This window comes from Pseudochaenichthys georgianus, chromosome 4 (assembly GCF_902827115.2).
Source record: "Pseudochaenichthys georgianus chromosome 4, fPseGeo1.2, whole genome shotgun sequence".
In the NCBI taxonomy this organism is placed as follows: domain Eukaryota; kingdom Metazoa; phylum Chordata; class Actinopteri; order Perciformes; family Channichthyidae; genus Pseudochaenichthys; species Pseudochaenichthys georgianus.
The window spans coordinates 36,138,451-36,160,614 of record NC_047506.1 but is presented as its reverse complement, the minus strand read 5'-3'; the positions used below and the strand labels follow the sequence as shown (position 1 = coordinate 36,160,614).

The following is a 22,164-nucleotide window of genomic DNA, read 5'->3' as shown; positions in this document are numbered from 1 at the left end:
AACACTTTTTTAATTACAAAGTGTTAGCAAACAAGCATGTGCTTGGTAAATAGTGTGCATACAACTGGATAAATAGGACATGGACATAGGACATACATACTGCAATAATTGTAAAAGCTAAATCATTTTTAATATGGGCGCAAATAACGTGAAGGGAAAAAAATGTGTGCTTCAGGAAGACACAGCCGCACCGCACCGCGCACACGTTTCCATGGCGACAAGGAGGAGGGGGACGTGTTGTTACACCCACCGGAAACGGTCTCTGCAGTGCCAGCAGAAAATGAAAAGGAGTCCGACCTGATATCTCTTTGATTTCCTTTTTCATACAATATTCTGCATTTACGGGTTTTTAATGAATTCCACGGTCGTGCAGAAACAGTGTGGAGGCACCCGGTGGCATGACAGGACTCCCGTGCCCGCGGTTTGATTAAGTAGTGCGCCGACTGTGTTGGACACACAGCTTCGGCCGAGAGTAGGCTGTGGGTGAAGGCTCAGCGGTCCTGCCCCCTTCAATGACCAACCTGCAGCGCTAGCGATAAAGGGTTCGCTGCCGACACCGCAACCATGGAAGGCTACCACAAGTACCCTTAAGTAGTTTTACTGTCTCAGCCCGTAGTTAACGGTTTCAACATGCCCGACCGGCGGTGCTTCATGCGGCTCTCAGTGGCCTGATATTAACGATACAGGCCTGCTTTTTCCATCTGGAAATTTCTTGGCAGGGGAAAGCAGGCCGGCTAGCATCGCTAACGTTTGCCTTCTCCGCGCTGCAGCTCTGGGCTTCGACGGTGCAGAATTTTCCATGACCACACCATTGACATTGTTGTCTATCAATTCGAAGACTTTTTAACTCCAAAACATTTTTTATGGGATTCATATCGACGAATGGAAAGCGGGCCTAAGCCAAAATGGTGAACTGGAGGCGGCTGCTGCGAATGTCCAACCGATCATTTCTGGCCTTCATATTCTTCTTTTCCATGTCCACCACTTGTCTCTACTTTATTTATGTGGCGCCGGGAATAGGTCAGTACACAGAGGTTTACACTAAACTCTTTACATGGCATCAGTTAATGTGATTATGTCTGGATTATCGTTATCCTCCGCAGCCTAACACGCTCCAGCTGCTGTCTCAGCCCATGATAACACCACTGGATGGATGCTAGCTAACGGGCTAACTATCCAGCTGCTTAAACACCCACCCCAGGCCATGATGCCCAGCTGGCCCTCGCTATTTTGCGATGTCAAAGAGCAAATTGCCTCTTTCAACGGCAAGCGGTAGAAATATTCTCTCTATAGTGTCCCCTTGTGTTTGATATATGGAGGATATGAGCTTTAGCTAGCGTTGCCTTTTGAATTAATTAACCTTTGGCAACACTGCCAACGTCGGTGTTACTCTCAGGTTGTGAACCCAGCATCCACACCGCCTGTCCGCTGAATGACATGTGTGTGACATGTGTCAGTATTTCCCATCTCCACATGTCTGTAGTTGTGTTGACTATCCAATGACTGCGTTTATCACAGAGTATTGATTTAATGGTTAATTACACTTATTGGACACTAATCTCTGCTCAATCTGCTCTTTTTACTTTGCACTAGTTGTAAAGATCACTCCATTAGCCATGTATTGACAATATAGTAATACAATGCACTCTTGATGTTTATCCAATCAGGTGGTATCCCACTGCATTTATAAAAAAAAAAAAAAGGAAGGATAACTTTATGTTTTATGGATCTTTACATGGATTCAGATGCTAGATGATGCTTGTTTCAGTTGTAACATTTGGTGTGGATAGCGATTTGTTTGTTTTGGCCGTCTGGTGATTACATGCCTCGGGGAAATGATTTTGTTGACAGGAATTATATAATTATAGTGCAGACTTGTACTGGCAGTCACCGTTAGTCATGCTTGGAAAGAGAGGCAGTTATTGGAAATGTAACTGAAGACATATGTCATGATTGTCGATGTGAAGAGATAACAAGACAAGACCAGGTGGTTTTTTGTGTTCTGTTGGAACTGGGTATTGTGATTTCCATGAATCAAGCAAGGCAACTATCATGTGTGAGAGGGATTTCCCCAGTTTTGTATTGGTGTTTATTGACCAAGGTGGAAGCAACAAAACATCTTCTCTTAGCTTTAATAAAGCTATATTGTTCATTGCCAATACACCATATTGGAAATATACTCTACGTACTGTTCCCACAAATACACAATCCCTGATGTGTTTTAACTCTTACACATCTACGCTAATAGTAGGATCCATTGGGTGTTAAGATTTGACACTTTAGTTATTGCTTTAGAGGCCACAGGCTGCATCTCGTTCCAAATACGAAAAGCACAATGTTTACTGGTGTTTTGAGAATAATTTCTATCACTATATATTTAGCCTTAGATGTATTACTGTACAACAGAAAAACTTGAGTGAAGTAACCGTGAGACAAACGCATCTCTTTACAAATATAAATAATTGACTGCTCCTCTGTGTAATGTTGAGACTGAGCATAACGCATGTTGTAAATCAATGACGAAGAGGCACGGTACTTGTGGCGTGTTTTTTTTCCTCATACATCTGCAGTTCATTGCTGTAGATAGTTACGGGTGTAAGTAATGTTTGCAATTCACCAAGTTAAGAGGAGAATATGATCCTATAGTATCTGGCTTGAGCTATGTGTGAAGCAGCAGTGGTGTGAATGTTTGCTTTTTACAGAATGTGATGTCGCCTACTGTATGTTTCTGATAAAGTGAATGTGCTTGGGCTCCTCCTGGGTCATCCGGTAATGCTGTTTGGATTCCACCCTCTACTCAACATCCAGCTGAGATTACATTAGAGAACTCAGGACTAGGGCTGCTTAGTTTACCGACATGTTATCAAATTTGCAAAAATTACTAGTGCAAGATTCAAAATTGTAAAAAATATCTGAAGTATTGTGGTGCTGCAGAGAAATCCTATCCTACAAATGGTATTATACAGATTTAATACAAAAATAGTTTAATCCTCTAAAATAAATTACATAATGATCATACCGTTAGATCTAACAAATCATATCGCAAAGGCAATATCAGTCAATATAATTGCAAGTAGTTATTTTTTCAATATTGTGCAGCCCAGTCATGCAGGACAGTCATTTCATGCTTTGCTTGTTCTGCCTTCCCTGTGACCAATTTTCAAGCACGGAAGCGCAGAACATATTGATTTGAGTTACGCCTGGCACCAGATATAGAGGGAGCGTTTCGCTTTAAAATTATTTGTAAATCCTAAACAGAGGATGATACTTTTTTTGGTATTGTGGCAAACTTTGTTTCTGTATCCAGCAGCTAACTGTCCGTCTTTGTACGGTTTGTTATTTTAACCCCGTCACCTGCTCATCAACCAATGGGGCCTGGATTATGTGATAAAACGCTTATCATCCCCGAACACTGTGCTGTTTACTGCTCACACACAAACTGAATTTAGTGTTCTGGCCAATAGGAAGACTGACACTAGGGTGATCTAATGTGACGACGGTAGGGCTGCTCGATTATGCCAAATAGTAATTCCCACTTTTTTGTTTTTGTCTGTCCTTCAGCCAACACATATTTCTTCATGGTGCAGGCCCAGGGCATCATGTTGAGGGACAATGTGAGGACCATTGGCCAGATGATTCGATTGTACACTAACAAGAACAGCACACTCAACGGGACAGGTAAGTAAAGCATACATTTTCACCAGACTCCTTAAATGTAGCGATTATAGACTGCTAAACAATCAGCCGTATGGTGAAAATGTATTAATTGAATTAACATTTAAAGTAGGTGGCTGACCAGATGGAGGAGTCTGTATCCATTTAAGTGAAATGTACCAAAGAGAATGGCCACACTGCCTACATATATGCATTGTACATGAGATTAACAACCTATGGAAAAGCTGCTGTTAATACGTCAAATATGTCATCACAACAACCATTGTCCAATGGTATGACTTATAAGTTGGCACATTTACAGTGACCATGTTAATGTTGTATTTATAGAGCTCACTTCCTAGATACTCAAATTAGTTCAACCTTGTGCCTCACTAGGGATATTTTTGGCTTTTTTAAGTTTAAATCTTTTTGATCATTATGGCTTTGTTAATGTGTACAAGTTCAGCGCCTGCTCGAAAGATGCTTGTGGGCAACCAGACAACAAAAATTAAACAAAAATGCATTGGTCATATTGTTATTCTAAACATCAGTATTGGCTGATACATTTGCAACTGGGTGCTTCCCTACTATTTCACGTTTAAAAAAATAAAAATGGCATGGCCTCAATAAAGAAGAAACCCCATTGAATATGTATGTTCCAGGTTTCACATACCTCAGTTAGGCTACTTTAGGCGCTGTTGTTCTTTGGAGCACGCGTACCAAGTAAAGAGTTTTTTCAAACACGATCCCTATTACACAGTTGTGATAGCCTTATATAGAAGTAATGAATATATAAATACATTTTTACAAATAAATCTAAGGTGCAGAGCTCTAAAAATACATAACAAGGTTAGAGTGCAGATTGGAAGCTGTGTGTTGTAATTATGGAAAGGGAACTACAAAGAATTAAAAGGTTTTTATTGATTTTCTTTCTTTTTGTTGTTGTGTCTGACTACGTCTTGCTCAAAGAGAATTCGCCTTCTCAAATCTTATGTCATATTCAAATTGTGAAAATCGCATTAATATTCAGCCATGTCAGTTAATAATTTTTTAAGACAAGACTACTCAACGCTATCTGTACTCCAAACCGTGAAAACAGCCATTCCTCTCTGAGTGTCACTCGTGTTTCCACCTTCTGTTTTCAACGACAAGTCACATGCAAACAGGCTGGGGATCAAGTTAAGGATGAAGAAAACAACTCTTGAATTGTCTGTAGGTTCCTTTCCATAATTGTGTAGGTTTAAAATATCAATCTGAGATTGTCAGTGAAAAGAACGGGCACTTAAGGTGAAAAGTCATTGACAGGGCAGGGCCTTTATATAGGATTACCTTGCAGGCTGTACCAATTTCCTAAAAATGTTTTTCATTTGACACAATCATGAGAAATAGGGTCCATATTGAAGCCCTATCATCAGTCATTTGATGTCAATGATGTGGTTTGGAGTATTCTGCTGTTATACTAGATGTTGGTTGATTTTTCTGCAGACTATCCTGATGGCAGCAACTCCAGTGAATACCTGGTGCAGCCGACCACGTACCTCCCTGAGAACTTCACCTACGCCCAGAACCTGCCATGTCCAGAGCGATTACCTTCTATGAGTGAGTACAGACCTTTTACCTGACAGGAAACAGGAAAGGGTTGTCGCAGCTTCCTCCCTTTGTTTCCATTAAGCAAGTAGACGCTTTAAACAGACAGTTTTAATGCGTTATCTTTCATTCATTTGTTTTTACTTGTTTGACTTCCAATTGATATTTTGCAACCTGCATGTCGTCAAAAGAAAATGCTAAACTTTTCACATGTTCAACAAAGAAAATTGGCCTTTTAAAATAGTCAAACAAATCAAAACAAAAGAGGCAAAACTCCCATAAAATAATAAACAACTTAGATCGTCTTTCTTCCTTTACTTTGTGTAGGATAATATTACTAAACGGTATAAAACTGTTTCTCAACTGTGTCTTTCGCACAGATTGCCTATCTATGTGTCTCTTAAGAGGCTTGCGCCGTGGGAAATGTAGTCTTTTATACTTCCATGACTACTGAGGTAACGATTCGGTGACAATATTTGACCTTTTTTACAAATTGAAAGACGGGCTCTAACATGTCGTTTCAGGAAAGCCATAATTTAAAATCTACTGCACTTCAAGCTTTGCTGCTTAATTGTTCTGTTGTAAAAATACAACACAAATATAAAATAAATGAGAATTAGCTAATAGCGGTCAGACCAATGAGCTAAGTAGCACAGGAACGAGAGAAAAACAAAGCCCTATGTTTTACGCTGTAGAAAGTTGTTATTTGTTTTAATGTGAAGCTGATTTATGTACCCCCCCCCCCACACACACACACACACACACACACACACACAAAACTCTCTCCACAGAGGGCCTTATTGAAGTAAACATGACAGAGATCCCCATGGAGGAGATAGAACTGAGGTCCTCCAAGTATTTTGACATTGAGTTTGGAGGCCACTGGAAACCAAAAGACTGCAGACCTCGCTGGAAGGTAGGCCTTTTAGAAGTGTATAAATAATATATGTCCTTCAAACTTTTTTTAAACCAGTGATGCAAATGGATTCCTCTAGGGGAAAAACAACAAGAAAGCAGATGAATTTAGTCGAAGGTTGGCTCTTATCTCTTACTCTAATATTTTCCTTTTAGGTGGCCATCCTGATTCCGTTTAGAAACCGTCACGAGCATCTCCCCATCCTCTTCCAACATCTTATCCCCATGCTGCAGAGACAGCGGCTGCAGTTTGCCTTCTACGTCATCGAACAGGTGTGTGGCCCGCACTGCATGCTGCTGTATGAACACGTTGTGCATTACAAGACAGCTTTATTAACGTGTACTCAACTCATGGCGTGTAGAGTGGCAGCCAGCCCTTCAACAGAGCCATGCTGTTTAACGTGGGATTCCTGGAGGCCATGAAGGACTTGGACTGGGACTGCTTGATCTTCCATGACGTCGACCACATCCCTGAGAATGACCGAAACTACTACGGCTGCGGTCAGATGCCACGCCACTTTGCTGCCAAGCTGGACAAATACATGTACATGTGAGTGTGTCATCAGATATCTTTTAAGAACATAAACTGTTTGTCCTGCTTAAGTTAAGTATTGATTTCCTTTGGTGGCAATGACCAATAGATTTCAAAGTGTTTGGACAGGCTATGAACTATACAGATCATGTTGATTTTAACACTTTGTTTGTTTTTGTTTCCAGTCTTCCATATAGCGAGTTCTTTGGTGGTGTCAGTGGACTCACTGTGGAGCAGTTTCGGAAGATTAATGGCTTTCCCAATGCATTCTGGGGCTGGGGAGGAGAGGATGACGACTTGTGGAACAGGTTAGTCTACAAACAAGGTTTTTACAAAGTAATGAGAGCCCTTCATTTAGTTACTCAGCAGTGCTTGTGTTCTCGTTCGGTCATCGGACTGCTTTTCTCTTCTGTGCTTTTCACATAAAGAGAAACACAACGGTGATCTGTAATAAGGGGTGTATTGAGACAGAAAACATACAGCATGCAGAGACCTACCTTAAGTCCGTTAGTGTGGATTTTGATGCGCTAACCAAAGTCCGGCCAAGCATACCGTTTTTGTTAGAACCACAAATCTATGATGACATGATGCGTGGCACTAAAACACTCCCCTCGGTCCTCAGGAAAGCTTAGATGTTAAGACTTTCCTTCCAGACGTTTGATAGATAATCGAAACTCGGTATCGCTCACATTACACACACACAGGCAACCATCGTCGTAGGATGACAAATACCTTGCGGACCAAGAGGCTAATTGTTTTAGCATCTTCCATCTACATTTATCAAACTAAATGATCTGCAAAGGATCCTCCCCCCAAAATACAAATATGAACCTGAAAATGAGCTGAATATGTTCTCTTGCCTTAGAAGGTGGCACCATGTTTCCTAGAACATACTTTAAAGGTATAACGTATTTACTCCGTAATTATGGTTGCCATTTTAAGCATTAATCAACCTTAAGCCAAGAAAAGAGCTGTAAGCTGTTTTGCCATGGTTGAGACAATTGGAAGTCTTGTGATGCAGCTTCATCAATCCTCTCTTTTCTAAATAATATTAGGAGAAATATTAGAAAGATGTTTTCAGCAGTGTGTGTGCAGCATCTTTGGTGCAGGACCATAGCAGAAATGTGGTTCACTTTATGATACACTTCTGGTGTTCTTCTTTTCTTTTGAAAGTACAACAGCAGACCCTGACACAGGCTCCCTGTGGTGTCCATGGTTACTACTGAAGGTATCTGCACAGTACCATAGTTAACCTAGTGTAGATATCTCCAGAGGAGTAGATGATACCTTTTTAGATACCAGTTGTAATGTATTCACCCATATAGGCAGCATGAATGTCTTTGTGGTAAAAGACCTGGACCTGTGTTTATCAAGCGTCTCTCTTCCCAGTAATCCTGCTGAGAGTTCAACTGGGACTTCTGACAGCTGAGAGGGGTTGGAGCTGCTGCTATGATATTCATCTGCTCCCCAAACCTTCCAGTTTGAATTTGATGTTTTTACCACTTCAGTAATGTCTGATACTGAGTAGTTGTATGTCCTGGTCTGATATTGTTGGAAGTGCTATGGTTGTGGTCATTACCACTGTTCTCATATACCATTGCCCCATAGAATGGTGCAATAATGATGTGTTTTTGTAGGTTGACCCGGAAGTGAGCATCGCGGGGGGAAAAAGGGATTTTAGAATATTGCAGCAAAAGATCTGTGGCATACATTTGTTTAGCTGGATAATCTCTACATATTAAACACCACTTTTATGATTTTGGAAGCATAATGCAATCGGCAGAGGTAAAAAGCTAACGTTAGGATATGGTGTGGTGGAAATGTTGTAAGACTAACAAATAATAATAAAATGGTGGGTAAACCTTTCCATTATACCGAGATGAAGAGTCTTGAAGTAAACAGTCTTTTAGGGAGTTTATTCTTGCAAGAAGGTAAATCGTTACAGATTGTCAAGCAGTCTGCAGCGGAGTACACAAGTCAGGAGGTCTGCAGAGGGTCTTATATTCACATGTTCACACCAAGAATAGAAGAGGAGGTGCTAAGACGGAACAAAAAAGATAAACATACCATATATACCATTCTTTTAAACACAAATAATTAGCCGCTTTCAATTCAATTCAATTCAAAACCTTTATTTATCCAGGTGAAATCCCATTGAGATCAATGATCTCTTTTTCAAGGGAGACCTGCAGCAGTAGGTTCCACAAGAAGACACAAAAACATAAACAACAGAACAACAAAAGGACATCATACACAAAATGTACAGGGATTACAATTTACATATTTAACCACATGTACAGGTACCAACAGCATCTGATTGTGTAGCATCCAACCGAGCTTTAAAAACATGTAGTGGTACTAGCTTGGTAATTTTCCATTCTTTTTGCAGACTGTTCCATGTTAGTGGAGCTGCACATCTAAAAGCTTTCTTCCCTAAGACAGTCCTAGCACTTGGCTCATTTAATAAAACCACAGCATGCGATCTCAGGCAATAAGTACTTTCAATTCGCAGAGAGATCAGGGAGCAGATATAAGATGGTAGTTTATCCACACCAAGTACTTTGCCGTACTTAGTTCCCAGCACTTAGTGTGAAGAAAACTTCTGTGCAGCAATGCAGAACCAATGTTCAGGAAAGGATGGAAGCTGGGAAGTCTTTAGTCAAACACTGTTATTTATTGAGAGAGAATACGGCCGGAGAGTTCACAAGGTATATTCACAACTTTCATTATGAGATCCCAAGCAAGCTCTGAAGACAAAGGGACAGGAACACATCTATACAGCAGAACAGGAGGGAACTAAGAGCCCGCCTTTTCTCTAATTAGTACCAGACATTTGGAACAAAAGCACCTCTGTTTTGCAACTCCTCATGTGCCCCAAAACCCCTCACCCACAGGAAAGGCAAAAGACCTTTTGACCCGTGTCTTCCTGAGAAGTTACACAGGAACATAAAAGAAAGACTGAGAATCTCTAAATACACAGATCGGATTAAAATATTCTCTGACAGTTCCTTTCTTTTTATCAATTTATTGATAACCAATTAACATTAGTCTAAGAATATTTCAGTCACTACTTAAATCAATAAACGTCTTCAGAGTTGTGTGGGCTCACATACATCAATTACATCAAAAAGTAAAACAAGATTGAAAACATTTCAATCACCATGAATGAACACAGTCAATCATAATAGAAAAATCATCTCTCTTCAGTGTTTGACTTCTTTTGTCAAAAGGCACAATAATAACACACATGAAATACAAAAATATAATAGTAAAATATATGTTTAAAAAATAAGATCTTTTAGCATTTATCACTCAGTTAATCTCATTCATCAAACACAAATTCAAAATCAGCTTACATCTCAAAGATTTACTTCAAGGCAATTACTTATTAAAACACAATTAGGATTATAAGAAATCCAATTGAGGTATAAAATCAGAATCATGAGAGATCCAGCTAAAATTCCCAGTTAAGGTATAAATTCACAGTGATGAATCGATCAATCTGTAATCTGTAAAGTTGCAGTGTCCTCAATCTTTAACATTATCTTTAACATTACTTTAACGTTTACTTCAGTACGCTTATTCAAGAGTAAGGCACTTAGTAGTACATACATTTTATTCAAATACATTTGTTCAAAATCTGAAAAGGAAAAGTTAGACAAATATTCAAAGACTTTTGTAAAACCTGGAAAGGAAGGTTTAAATATTTAAAACTTGAAACATCATTGTAGGTCTTTCTGTGCATGGATAATACATTGAAGAGTAGTGTTGTTAAACCTGATGGCTGGACAATTAAGGATATTAACATTATCTGTTATAATATTAGAAGTACCTTATTGTTCAATACCTTATAATCTGAAAATATCAATTAATTTATTTTGTGTAGTGTGAAAGTGTAATCTGATCTGACAAAATATATTTATCACCACTATTTAACACATGTCGGAAATATAAGAACTATCATTAATTGTACATCTGTAAACATCTGGTCATTCAATTTAAATTGTATCTTTGTACAAGAGCTGGAAAAACATGTCCTCCTGACTCATTCTCCTCCTCTCTTTATGACACAGAGTGTCTGGTGTGTAAAGGCATCCTGATACTGTAGATTAGCACTGAGGTGCTGATTGGCTCAAAACTCTTCTTCATCAGAGCGCCATATTTCACTCCCCCAATTGCTCTGCTTTAGTGGCTCATTCAGTGAGCACTTTATGATCTCCCAGTGAAACGGAGGCTCATCTGCCTGCATTCCTTCTGCGATCTGCTTGAGAGCAGAGCCTATTCCAAATGGCCCATCCAGATGCCCCGCCCCGTGATGGGAGATGTTAGGAAGAAATCTGCCCCTCCAAGAAACATGGAGCCTCTGAAGCCATCGATGAAGAAGCATCCCATCCCATCAGAAAGTTGAAGATTAGAATCCTCTCATCTTGAACGACCTTGTGCCTCCTTGCCCGTGGCTGGGGGTGCCCTCTGCAGCCGGAGAGTGTGATCCTCTCTCTCTGACCCTTGGCCTTCAGAGCTGTCCTAGTTATTGGGTTAACACTTCATAGAGATGTTTTCCTGAGTGCAGACAACTCAAGGTAATGGATTAGCACATTATCATTCAATTACAAAAATAGGATAGGCCCCTCAGAATTATTTGGGAGCCTTCCTGACACATGCACATGCATAAATGTAAGGTTTGTGTTAGTCATTTCACATGCAAGAATCATATACTCATCAGTCCAAAGCAGAGAACTGTTATTTTAAGTTAAATGTGAGCTAGTCCCTGTGGATATAACCCTTTCTCAATGATTCTAAATGTTAAATTAATTCACCATTTACCGTTTGATAAAAGATTAGTTTATCAGGAGTACATTTCCTCTTCCATAAAACATAGGTTTGAGAAATGAATGTTTCAATATGAAATCAATTACTCAATATAATTGACTCTCCCCTCCCTTTTCTTACATATGTCACATAATGTAATAACAACGTAGGAGTCTATTTAAACATGGTATTGTCTATAAGCTATTAATCGAGAAAACTCAGTATCAGTATGCAACTTGCAAATATGTCTTCTCTCTTTCCTATCCCTCTATTCTCTCACTTCTGTTAGATATGAAATAAAACATACGAGTCCATGTAAGCATGGTAGAGGTCATAATCCATCACTCGAGAAGACTCAGTATCACCTGTGCGCAGCTAACAAAAAACAATTGTGAGAAACATATATTATGCAGGAAATGCACACCGTTGTTGAAAACACAAAGCATAGCCGATTTGGGAGGAAAAGCTTCAACCCCTTTAACATCTGAGTTACCACTGAAGGCATAGCATGAATGATAGTGGGCGTCTGAGGGTGTCATTACTGAGAAATGTCAAACACATTCAAAACCTTACATTTGAAAACAGGTTTGCATTCCTCCACTTAAGGTGACGTTATCATTGGAAACAATAAAAACGAACTGTTTTGATGTAGAATCTATAAATTGAATCGTTAGAGCAGAACAGAATGGTTGTATTGTAGCCTGAGTTCCGTGCCGCCTCTAGTTTCACCAGGTGGAAACATGGTCCATATAATGTGAATATATGCAGAAGTAGACAGTAAGAGGCCCCTGACATTAGGCCTATACCAAAAATAGTAGGGGCTTTTCACTCTGCATAGCAGTAAGAATAGCCTTAAAAAAACAAACAACCCACTCCGTGGTAACGAGAGTCAGATTTCTGACCCATATGCCCTAAGTGAAGCCGTTAGTCTCATCTGACTGACCCAGGGGTAGGTGCTGGTGTGACAGTTCCAAGTGTTCAGAGCAGACGTCAAGCTTTCAGTTCATGGCTCGGTGGGGGGGGAAGCAGACCCATGTGAGACAGTATCAACGGCTTGTAAAGTTCAGTTTGAGGAATGTCATTCTCTCTGGGAGCAGGAAATGGTGTCCATTCTCGGACCAGACCATTAATGTCATGTAGAGCAGCCATAGCATCTCTGTGACTGCACTCAGCCGGACTGTAGCAGGGCAGAGCTGGGTGACTTTTAGTGAAGCCGTCCAAGGCCATAGACAAAATGGAACCACGTACCAACAAAAGGGACACAGGGTCATCAATGTCTCTCTTTACCATTGGCCTAATAATAAAACAAATTAGTGGGAAAAATGTGGAACACTAATCCATCATGTGAAATGTTGAGTTCATTTAAATAATTACTTATGGGTTGAAATCAAATTATCATTAACATTAGAACTAAAGTCAGTTAAAATAGGACTTGCACGGATCAGAATCTAATCAATACACCATTTTCCCAGCTCTGTAATGAAAAGGATATCAAGCAGGGATGCAAACTTGTCACCTTTCGAATCAAAAATAGGTCATTTGTGTGATTCATGTAGATCTGCAATAAAATATTATTGGGGTATGGGCAGGGTTGCCAACTTTGGGTACCTGGCTGGAGTGAGATTTCGATATCATGGGTTTAATTACACACATGCGCACGAAATGACTGCTATCGTGTCAGTAGTGGGACCTTAGCATATATTTAGGATATATATATAATATATATACAAATACACAATATTGGACACAGACTATAAAGGGCACACAGTTTCCTTCACTAATGAAAGTCAAACACATGTTTGTTTCCACTGTTTTATTGTGTGCCTGTCGCGATAAGCAATTCATTGACTTATCGGCTCCCGAGTATTTGTGTTGGGTAATCTATGGTAGGGCTAACCCATACAGTGGTGGGGCTCAAATCAGTATTTGAAATGTAATTACATACACGCTATATCACCCCCTTGACGGTGAAACGCCACGCTTGAGGTTTAGATTATTCCCCTGTCTCAATCCAAATTGAACTGTATGAAATAAAAAGGCACATTTGTCTTGTAGTAAATAAAAACGGCGACCTGGAGCCAATCCTGCAATTTCCCCACAGGTAAAAGAGTTGACATGCTGAAAACCCAACCCCTTTAGGGGGGTCTGGGGGCATTCTCCCCCAGGAGATTTTTTTTTTTTTTAAATACTAACATAAAATACACATTCTCTCTTGAGATGAAAAATAAATACATTTATTACTACACGACATATTTAAATGAAGCTGAACCTGATGCTCCTCACAGAGGGAAGAGGCTGTGTGAATTACTTTACATTGTGCATACGGGTGGATAGCCCCCATTGTTCTGGGTGTCAAAATGGAAGACAGCCCACACACCTATCAATCATCAAACCGTGGGATCTTATTTCATTATGTGATGATTTCTATCAACATGTAATCACGGATTCTGGTAAGGCAATGTCCAAATATAGATTTGAAATTACATTTACCAGTTCTGAAGATCTTTTGGTATCCTGTCGACAACGCCAATTTGTGAAGAAAACTTCTGTGTAGCAATGCAGAACCAATGTTCAGGAAAGGATGGAAGCTGGGATGTCTTTAGTCAAACACTGTTATTTATTGAGAGAGAATACGGCCGGAGAGTTCACAAGGTATATTCACAACTTTCATTATGAGATCCCAAGCAAGCTCTGAAGACAAAGGGACAGGAACACATCTATACAGCAGAAAAGGAGGGAACTAAGAGCCCGCCTTTTCTCTAATTAGTACCAGACATTTGGAACAAAAGCACCTCTGTTTTGCAACTCCTCATGTGCCCCAAAACCCCTCACCCACAGGAAAGGCAAAAGACCTTTTGACCCGTGTCTTCCTGAGAAGTTACACAGGAACATGAAAGAAAGACTGAGAATCTCTAAATACACAGATCGGATTAAAATATTCTTTGACACTTAGTACTTTTTTCTCTCCAGGAAAGTACCTGCTCTCTAGCAGGGACAGCAAAGGGGGGGAAAGTTCTCATGAACTAAGTTCTCTTTTTGGTGTGAACGCAAAATCCCAGGAACTATCGGAACTAAAAGGGAAAAGTACGGGGAAAAGTACTCAAGTGTGAAAGCGCCTATCGTGTCTACACTCCATAAAAGGACAAGACCATTAACCTTAGAATAGCTCTAACATTATTAACGACTCATTTAGGTTAGGACATTTTACTGCTACCTGTCAATCATTGTTAGAAATGACTTGCTCCCTCAACATGATACCATTTTCCATTACACTCCACACTTCTGATCATATTACATATTGATCACAAATATAGAAGTTATATACATTTTATCATACAAGTTTCTACCTTCATCAGCATTACAATTTCAAAAGGATTCAATAGCCGCTTTCACACCAAGTACTTTGCCCTACTTAGTTCCCAGCACTTAGTTCCCCCATGGAACTAAAGAGCAGATCGCGTTCACACCGGAATAAGTCCCTGAGGGAAGATTACGCAAATGAAGCCACTGACGTCACTACTTCTTCTTCTGCTTTGGGTTTACTGGCAGGCCGCAAACAACTTCACGGCGTATACTGCTACCCCGAAGTCCCCGGCCGGAAGTCCCCGGAGTTGGGGACTAGCTTCTACTGAAGCCTTCCGAGTAAATCGCCAGAACGCCGACACCTCCTCATCTCCACCGCTCCCATGTTTTTTTTTGTGTTGCCATAAGTTAGTCTCTCTCCGTTGGTGCGCTGGGCTAATGCTAATAATGCTAATGCCAGCAAATACAATGGCGGCTTCACAAAACTGTTCAGAGTTTTACGAGGCGTGGTTTGCAATTCGTCCAGCCAATCAGAAATTGGAACTTTTTTCTCCCCAGGAAAGTACCTCATGAACTAAGTTCTCTTTTTGGTGCGAACGCAAAATCCCAGGAACTATCGGAACTAAAATGGAAAAGTACTCCGGTGTGAAAGCGCCTAATGTAAAACATCACAGTGTATGATAGAAGAAAAAATACATATGCAGTCACTGGGATATATGGGCAAGCTAATCTAAATGTAATAAAACAAAATAATAAAATAAAACCAAACAAAAGGTATTTATGCAAATGTTTCATCATCAGAGTCAGATCTGGAGTCAGAGGATGAGGAGAAGGGTGTAGGGAGACTTCAAAATGTCAGCTTCAGTCTTCAGAGGTTGATAGGCTAACATAGTGTTTGATACTGATTAGTCAATAGCTTTCCTAACAAGTCCTCTAACACAGGGAATAATGCAACATCCACACAGAGCCAAAAGGCCTATGACAGTGATTAGATAGGTGAGACTAGCTATAATCACCGCTTTTCATTTACCAAACATGCCATCAAACCAGCCTGTGAGTGAAGTGTCTACCTAGTGAAGACGGTCGAGAACCTCGGCAGAACGGTCCTCTCTTCTCGAGGACCGTTTTCTCGAGGTAGAGGCCGAAGGGAGACCCTCCGGGTGATCAGTCCCCGTCTTCCTTTGGTTCCTGACGGTCTTTCAAAGGATCCTGTTCGTTGAGACAAACTAACAAATAATAATAATATGGTGAGGAAACATTTCCATTATACTGAAATGAAGATTCTTGAAGTAAACAGTCTTTTAAGGAGTTTATTCTTGCAAGAAGGTAAATCGTTACAGATTGTCAAGCAGTCTGCAGCGGAGTACAAAAGTCAGGAGGTCTGCAGAGGGTCTTATATTCACATGTTCACACCAAGAATAGAAGAGGAGGTGCTAAGACGTAACAAAAAAGATAAACATAAACATACACATAAACATTAAACACACCTGCTAGCAAATGGAGAAACGTCATTTCTTCACTGCACGAAAGGACAAGACCATTAACCTTAGAATAGCTCGAAAGGTCCTTACACACCAAGCCAATTTTCGGCGTCGATAGATGTCAGGCCGTCGATGAGCGTCGTGTCGCCCTACTCAGATTGGTGTGTACTGCACAGTCGTGTCTTTTCTGCTGTGCCAACACCTTCCGCCGCCAATTCGACATGTTGAATCGGAAGGCCGTTGGCCAAAGAAATCACTCTGATTGGCTGTTTAGCTAGCGAATCCGTGCATGAGAAGCGAAACGAAAGTGAGGGACCCAAACAAACTATTAAGAAGGCAAATCTGAGATTTCATTTAACTCCAGCTCTCGACACAGGTTCGGGAAAGCCCCGTGAGCTTCTCGCTGTAGAGTGAAAATGGAACGCACACGCTATTTGTTGTTTGTTTAAATCACGCAGTCTGTTCTTCTTCTCTCGGTGTATCACGCGGTTGGTCTTCCGGTTGTTGCTTCTTTTGAATGACGAATACACACTACCGCCGCCTGCTGGTAAGGAGAGTTATTGCCACTCACGCATGAGCAGTTCGTACGTGCAACTTGGCCGTCGGCTGAAGTCTTTGCGGTGTGTTCCTGTGCGACACATGGCCAAAACGCAGGAGACGTGAGGCGACGTTCCGTCGGGACGTGTTCTTTGGTGTCAGTTTGATGTGTAAGGAGTACACGTTTAGTAGTCTCATATAATCACTTGTTTCATGAAACTTCCGACATTCACCATCAGGGTCTTTAATGACATATTTTATATCTTAGAACCAAACTTGAAAATCTCTTAACATTGTGTTAACCACAGATCTAATTTCAGGCACAACTGCAGCATGTGTACGGCTCCTTATGGGTAGCCTACTGCAATTTCTGAAGTGCAGGAGTGGCGTTCTGGTGCTCTCCGTCAGAACTCCACCCCTGTCAGACGAGACATATACCACGTGATGACACGTTAGGCTCGTGTTGTGTTCAAGAACCCTGACCGTGGCCAGGAAAAACAGGCACTCGCTTGTTTAATTATTTTGCGCTCTAGATTTCTTTAATTTTTTTATTTTTTGCGTGTGTTTATAAATTACCTCGAGGGCCGTACCAAATGGTCTCGCCAAATGGACCGTATGCGGCCCGGAGGCTCTAAACAATGATATTACTGCCATTTTCTTTGTCCGTCAGAAAAGAAAGAACATTATGAGCTCCATGGTCAGTTTCAACAGACAGACCAATACATTGGTTTCACATTTTTATATATCACTATATTGAAATATAGCAAATAAATAAATGTTGATTTATTGCTGTACAGCAGGGGTCGGAAAATAAGTTTGGCTTTGGGCCAATTTTTTTCTGAGCCACTAGATGGCGGGGAGCCTCGCTGCGGTGCCGTTCTGTGATTCTCCAGATTCTACAGATGGCCAGTCCGCCACTGCTCACAAGCTTATTAAGATCCTTTAGTGCGTTTTGAATCAATGCTGAGTACAGCCAAACTTGACGGTCTCTTCTCTGTCATTGTAGACCGAATGCTTCTCGTTTTGCGCCGTCCCGTTCAAATGACAATCACATTTCCATGCTCGCGCCAGGGCCGGGGGAGGGGTTACAAGGCTCGCGCATAGGGCTCGCGTCTTGTGCTGCTTTCACTTGCTCTCGGACATTAGGGACTTTCTCTCATAAATGTCCGATGAGCCACAATTTTTCTTCCAAAACAAAGCTGTCAACTGGGGTGGCGGCATATGCACCACCACCCCTCGCCCTCCATGATCAGGCGGCTTCTCCGATTTTGTTGTCAATGTTTTGACTGCACTTGGTTACTGTTCACATATAAGTAAACATTACGTTTGAATGATTTAGTGAGCTGGTGTTATTTTTTTCAAACCACATGTTTGGCATGTTGGCTATTTCAGCACCACGCGCTGTGCACCTATGTATTGATCCACTACCAGCGTCAGTGCACCCCGCTGCCAGATTGTGCCTGTGCTGTGTGTCATTCATTCCCAACATGGATAAAAGTACAATAAGCATTCTTCAGGTGTAGGTAGATTCTCTATTCGGACATTATAGCCAATATGTGCGACTGTCGGTCCGATATTGTAAAAAAAAAAAAATCTCCAATATTTGATTTTTATTCTCAAAATAATTTTCCGGGCCAAATATTATCGCTGGCGGGCCGCCTATTGCCGAGTCATGCTGTACAGTAATTCAGCGTTGTTTCTCCTCAGGGTTCACTATGCTGGACTGAATGTGACTCGGCCAGAGGGAGAGATCGGCAAGTACAAGTCCATTCATCACCACCACAGAGGAGAGGTGCAGTTTCTCGGGAGGTAAGACAGATTTATGTCTCAGTCTCAAATTGACTTTAAATGAATTAATGGAAACTTAGTTTAAAGCAAATTAGCTTTGTATAGTTCAGCACTGTAAGCCTACCTAAAATTAGGCTTGTGATATTCCTTTTTTTCCTTTTTCTTATTGGCATGAAATCATTTAAAAGCTTGATATTTGTTTGTTTGTAGCCTTTATTTAACCAGGTAAAATCCCATCGAGATCAACGATCTCTTTTTCAAGGGAGACCTGCAGCACGTTGGTTACACATAAAAACAACAGAAAACAAAAAGGACATCATACAACATGATTACAGGGGTGCAAATTACAACCTATTCACAATGACAGGTATCAAATAACATTTAATCTATCCAAGCTTTAAAATGATGCAAGGGAACCAAAATGCTCAGTTTAAAAAGAAATTGCAGAGTGTTCCAAGCTAGAGGAGCAGCGCACATAAAAGCTTTAGTACCTAAAACAGTCCTAGCACTTGGCACATGTAATAAAAACACATCCTGGGACCTCAGGCAATAGCTACGTGCCACTCTCTGTGAGATCAGAGAGCAGATATAAGTTGGTAGTTTACCCAACATGGCTTTATAGATGAACATGTACCAATGACTGAGCCTCCGTACAGTTAGTGAAGGCAGACCTGCCCTGGCATACAGGGTATCAGTCATTAGTAAGCGTCCCTGTTGCTCGGTCTGACATGTTCCTTCATCAACATGAACACACACACACACACACACACACACACACACACACACACACACACCACACACACCACACACACACACAACTTTATATTTGTGGGATTGAAGGTCAGTCCTGCAGCCACAATAGTGGCACCTAATGCAGGGTAGACATTAAGGGAGGGCCAGTGTAATTGTATCATCACTGGCCCCACATTGTAACCACTGGCTCAAGAGCATTCATCCAAAACCGACTAATAATGAAGGAAATTAACACATTTGTTGCCATAGTAATTTATGAACTACATACTACTTGTACTGCAACATTTGAATCATCAGTTCTTCCTCATTTTCCTCAATTGTTCATATTTGGTTTATTAAAATAATTATATTAGGAAAAAAATGTCTGCTACTATTATTATTATTATTATTATTATTATGAGTATATTATTATTTGTATAATGCACTTTCTGCCTTCCTCATTAGGAGTTAGAAATGTAATGGCTATGTAATAGATTAGAACCTTCATTATCCTAAACTGCTGGGACACTTCCCTAAAGCCAATACCTCTATATGTTCTACTCTTCACTTGTCAGCATAGGTCGGCATTGATGTACGGAGCCGACAAAAGATCTTGTTTATATTGGCATCATATCAAAGCCAACTCCATCGATCAAGCCAGTGTGGCTGAAACGTTCTCTCCCTCTTCTTCTCATGCTCCCTGTCACTCTCCTTTAACTCTTCTGGTGACATTCTTTTATTTGAAGATTGTTTTTTACCCGGCGCTTCGCCGGTTACCGCTGGTATTAAAAACATTTTGGAGAATAGTTAGGTGGCGAGAAAGTCTGTAGTGAGCTCGCTCTGCAGCAAACAGCTGTTTGCTTTTCACCCAACAACCACAGCCGCCTCACGAAACGCTATGTTGTAGCATTAATAAACGTCAAAATAGCAATACCACAGGACCTTTTTTTTTTTTTTAAAGCAATATTTTTAGTGGCCCGAGCGGGCAAGTGGAAAGTACATTATGCTGGCCCGGGGTGTCTAAATAGTGCTTCCGGGCCAGCGGGCCATTTATAATGTCGAGCCCTGAAATGTGTATTCATCCACAGAATAAACTAGTTCCCAACCAGTGCACTGTTCTGTCCATTTTGAGTTGACTAAAAATTGCAATAACAGCTTTTTTTAAGAAAAATAACTTTTTAGTAATGGAGACATACATATTGAAAGAAAAAGCCACATCATGGAAAAACATGGAATTTGATTTATTAATTTCCTGAAAATCTAAGAAAAAGAGAGAACAGAATATTTTCCCATTCTGTTAGAATATACAATACAATTGAGATATTCCAAATGTTTACCTCTGTATGAAAGCTGCAGCTACTTGGCCAACTGTAGCTAATGGTAGGAAACACCAAAGGGTACATAGTGTCAGTCCGAAGGCTACATGGCATGGTTTAGTTGTTCATGTACACCTTGTGTGTTGCACCTATAGTCTGCAGAAGCAGGAGATGCATGACAGGATGCATATTGAGATCTGTCTGTCTGTCTGTCTGTAGGTATAAACTGCTTAGGTATTCCAAGAGCGGCAACACCTCGACGGCCTCAACAACCTCCACTACAGCCCCCACTTCTCCCTCAGCAGCCTCTACAAGAACATCACAGTGGACCTGGATCCCGAGCTCGCCCCCATCTCAGACTACTGATCTGCCCCAACCAACCCCCAGTTCCCCCCCCACCACACCCCAGCTCCCCTCCAGCCTGGCCTCCTGCTCAGCAGCGAAGGAGAGGCGGGGGCTCGGACCCGGGAGGGTTGAAGAGGCGCACCATGTAATGCTGCCAAGAAAACTTAGTGAGGGGAAAAAAATGAAAATCCAAATCGACAAAAAAGAGCAGAAAACGAAGAGGCAGTGGCAAGTCTCTCAAAGTGAACTGTTGATTGTTTGTGCCAGTGTTGTAAGTGTGTGTGTGCCTGTGTCCGTGTGTGTGATGGGTGAGTCGCTGCATGTCTTCTCTGTGTCCGTGCCGGCTTCTCTCCTGGAGTGGACATGAGTTGGTACGTTGGAGGGAGCAGCAGCATCTCAGCTCGGTGTTGAGTGCACAGCCTTACTGTGGCAGACCCACAGCTCCCTCTGCTCCGCACTGCTTCACTTCTCATGATCCCCGTCACCTTACAAGCCAACAGACAAGTTACGTCTCACTTTCTACTATCTTTACTTTTTCTACATATCGTTTTGTTTCGGCCTCAGTTTTCCTTTTTTAAAGGAGGGATCTGATCGAGGTCGACATTAATGTTTGTGATGTACATTTTTTTATTTGATACGTGGTATTTATTTCTCTAATTCAGGATGCTCGAAGAAGCACTCCTGCCTGTCTCACTCTTCGCTGTTTGTTTTGCTGCACTGCTGCTGAATCCGCATGAACGTGTATGTAAATATCGGCCTCTAGAAGCTCGAACACAGAACACAAATATGTAAATATGGGCTTTTAAATGCTCGGCATATAACAGTGATATTCCAGTGGGTTTGAATTTTATTTTGGCAGCTACCTTTGTTCTAAGGATGGAATAGGAGTGAGTGGTTTCTTCCAAACAGGAAGATCTTCTAACAATATAGGATGTTTGGCTTAAAAAAAAAAGTATCCAAATGTTAAGATTTGACCTTATACCTTTTGCATGCCTTAATTTATTTTGTTTACCAGATTTTGTTCTTTTCAAACATAAATGATTTCATCAGTTAGAGATGTGTATATTCTTAATTCTGCCTTTGTTGAGCTTTTTTTCCTTTGAGGTGCACCGTGTGAATAAAGACTGGAGGCCGGGTCCATCAAACAGCACGAGTGTGTCCTGAC

At 40.9% G+C, this 22,164-nt stretch overlaps 1 protein-coding gene across 3 annotated transcripts in view; it reads left to right on the top strand.

Annotated features, from left to right (window-relative positions):
• The first annotated feature begins 233 nt into the window (after nucleotides 1-233).
• The window catches only part of LOC117445617 (beta-1,4-galactosyltransferase 6-like), a 37,207-nt gene continuing 15,276 nt past the window's right edge, over nucleotides 234-22,164 (top strand). The window contains exons 1-10 of one of the 3 annotated variants that reach the window (XR_011643115.1): nucleotides 234-1,020; nucleotides 3,562-3,678; nucleotides 5,140-5,253; nucleotides 6,033-6,157; nucleotides 6,313-6,429; nucleotides 6,519-6,706; nucleotides 6,874-6,996; nucleotides 18,526-18,627; nucleotides 20,874-21,503; nucleotides 21,662-22,052. Coding sequence is in view for 2 of the 3 variants with exons in the window: in XM_071202946.1 (XP_071059047.1) it covers nucleotides 906-1,020; nucleotides 3,562-3,678; nucleotides 5,140-5,253; nucleotides 6,033-6,157; nucleotides 6,313-6,429; nucleotides 6,519-6,706; nucleotides 6,874-6,996; nucleotides 18,526-18,627; nucleotides 20,874-21,366 (1,494 nt within the window). In the remaining variant the exon portion in view is untranslated. Of the gene's footprint in view, nucleotides 1,021-3,561; nucleotides 3,679-5,139; nucleotides 5,254-6,032; nucleotides 6,158-6,312; nucleotides 6,430-6,518; nucleotides 6,707-6,873; nucleotides 6,997-18,525; nucleotides 18,628-20,873; nucleotides 21,625-21,661; nucleotides 22,053-22,164 lie in introns of those variants that run through there. The other 2 variants (XM_071202946.1, XM_034081384.2) reach the window with 2 other exon arrangements.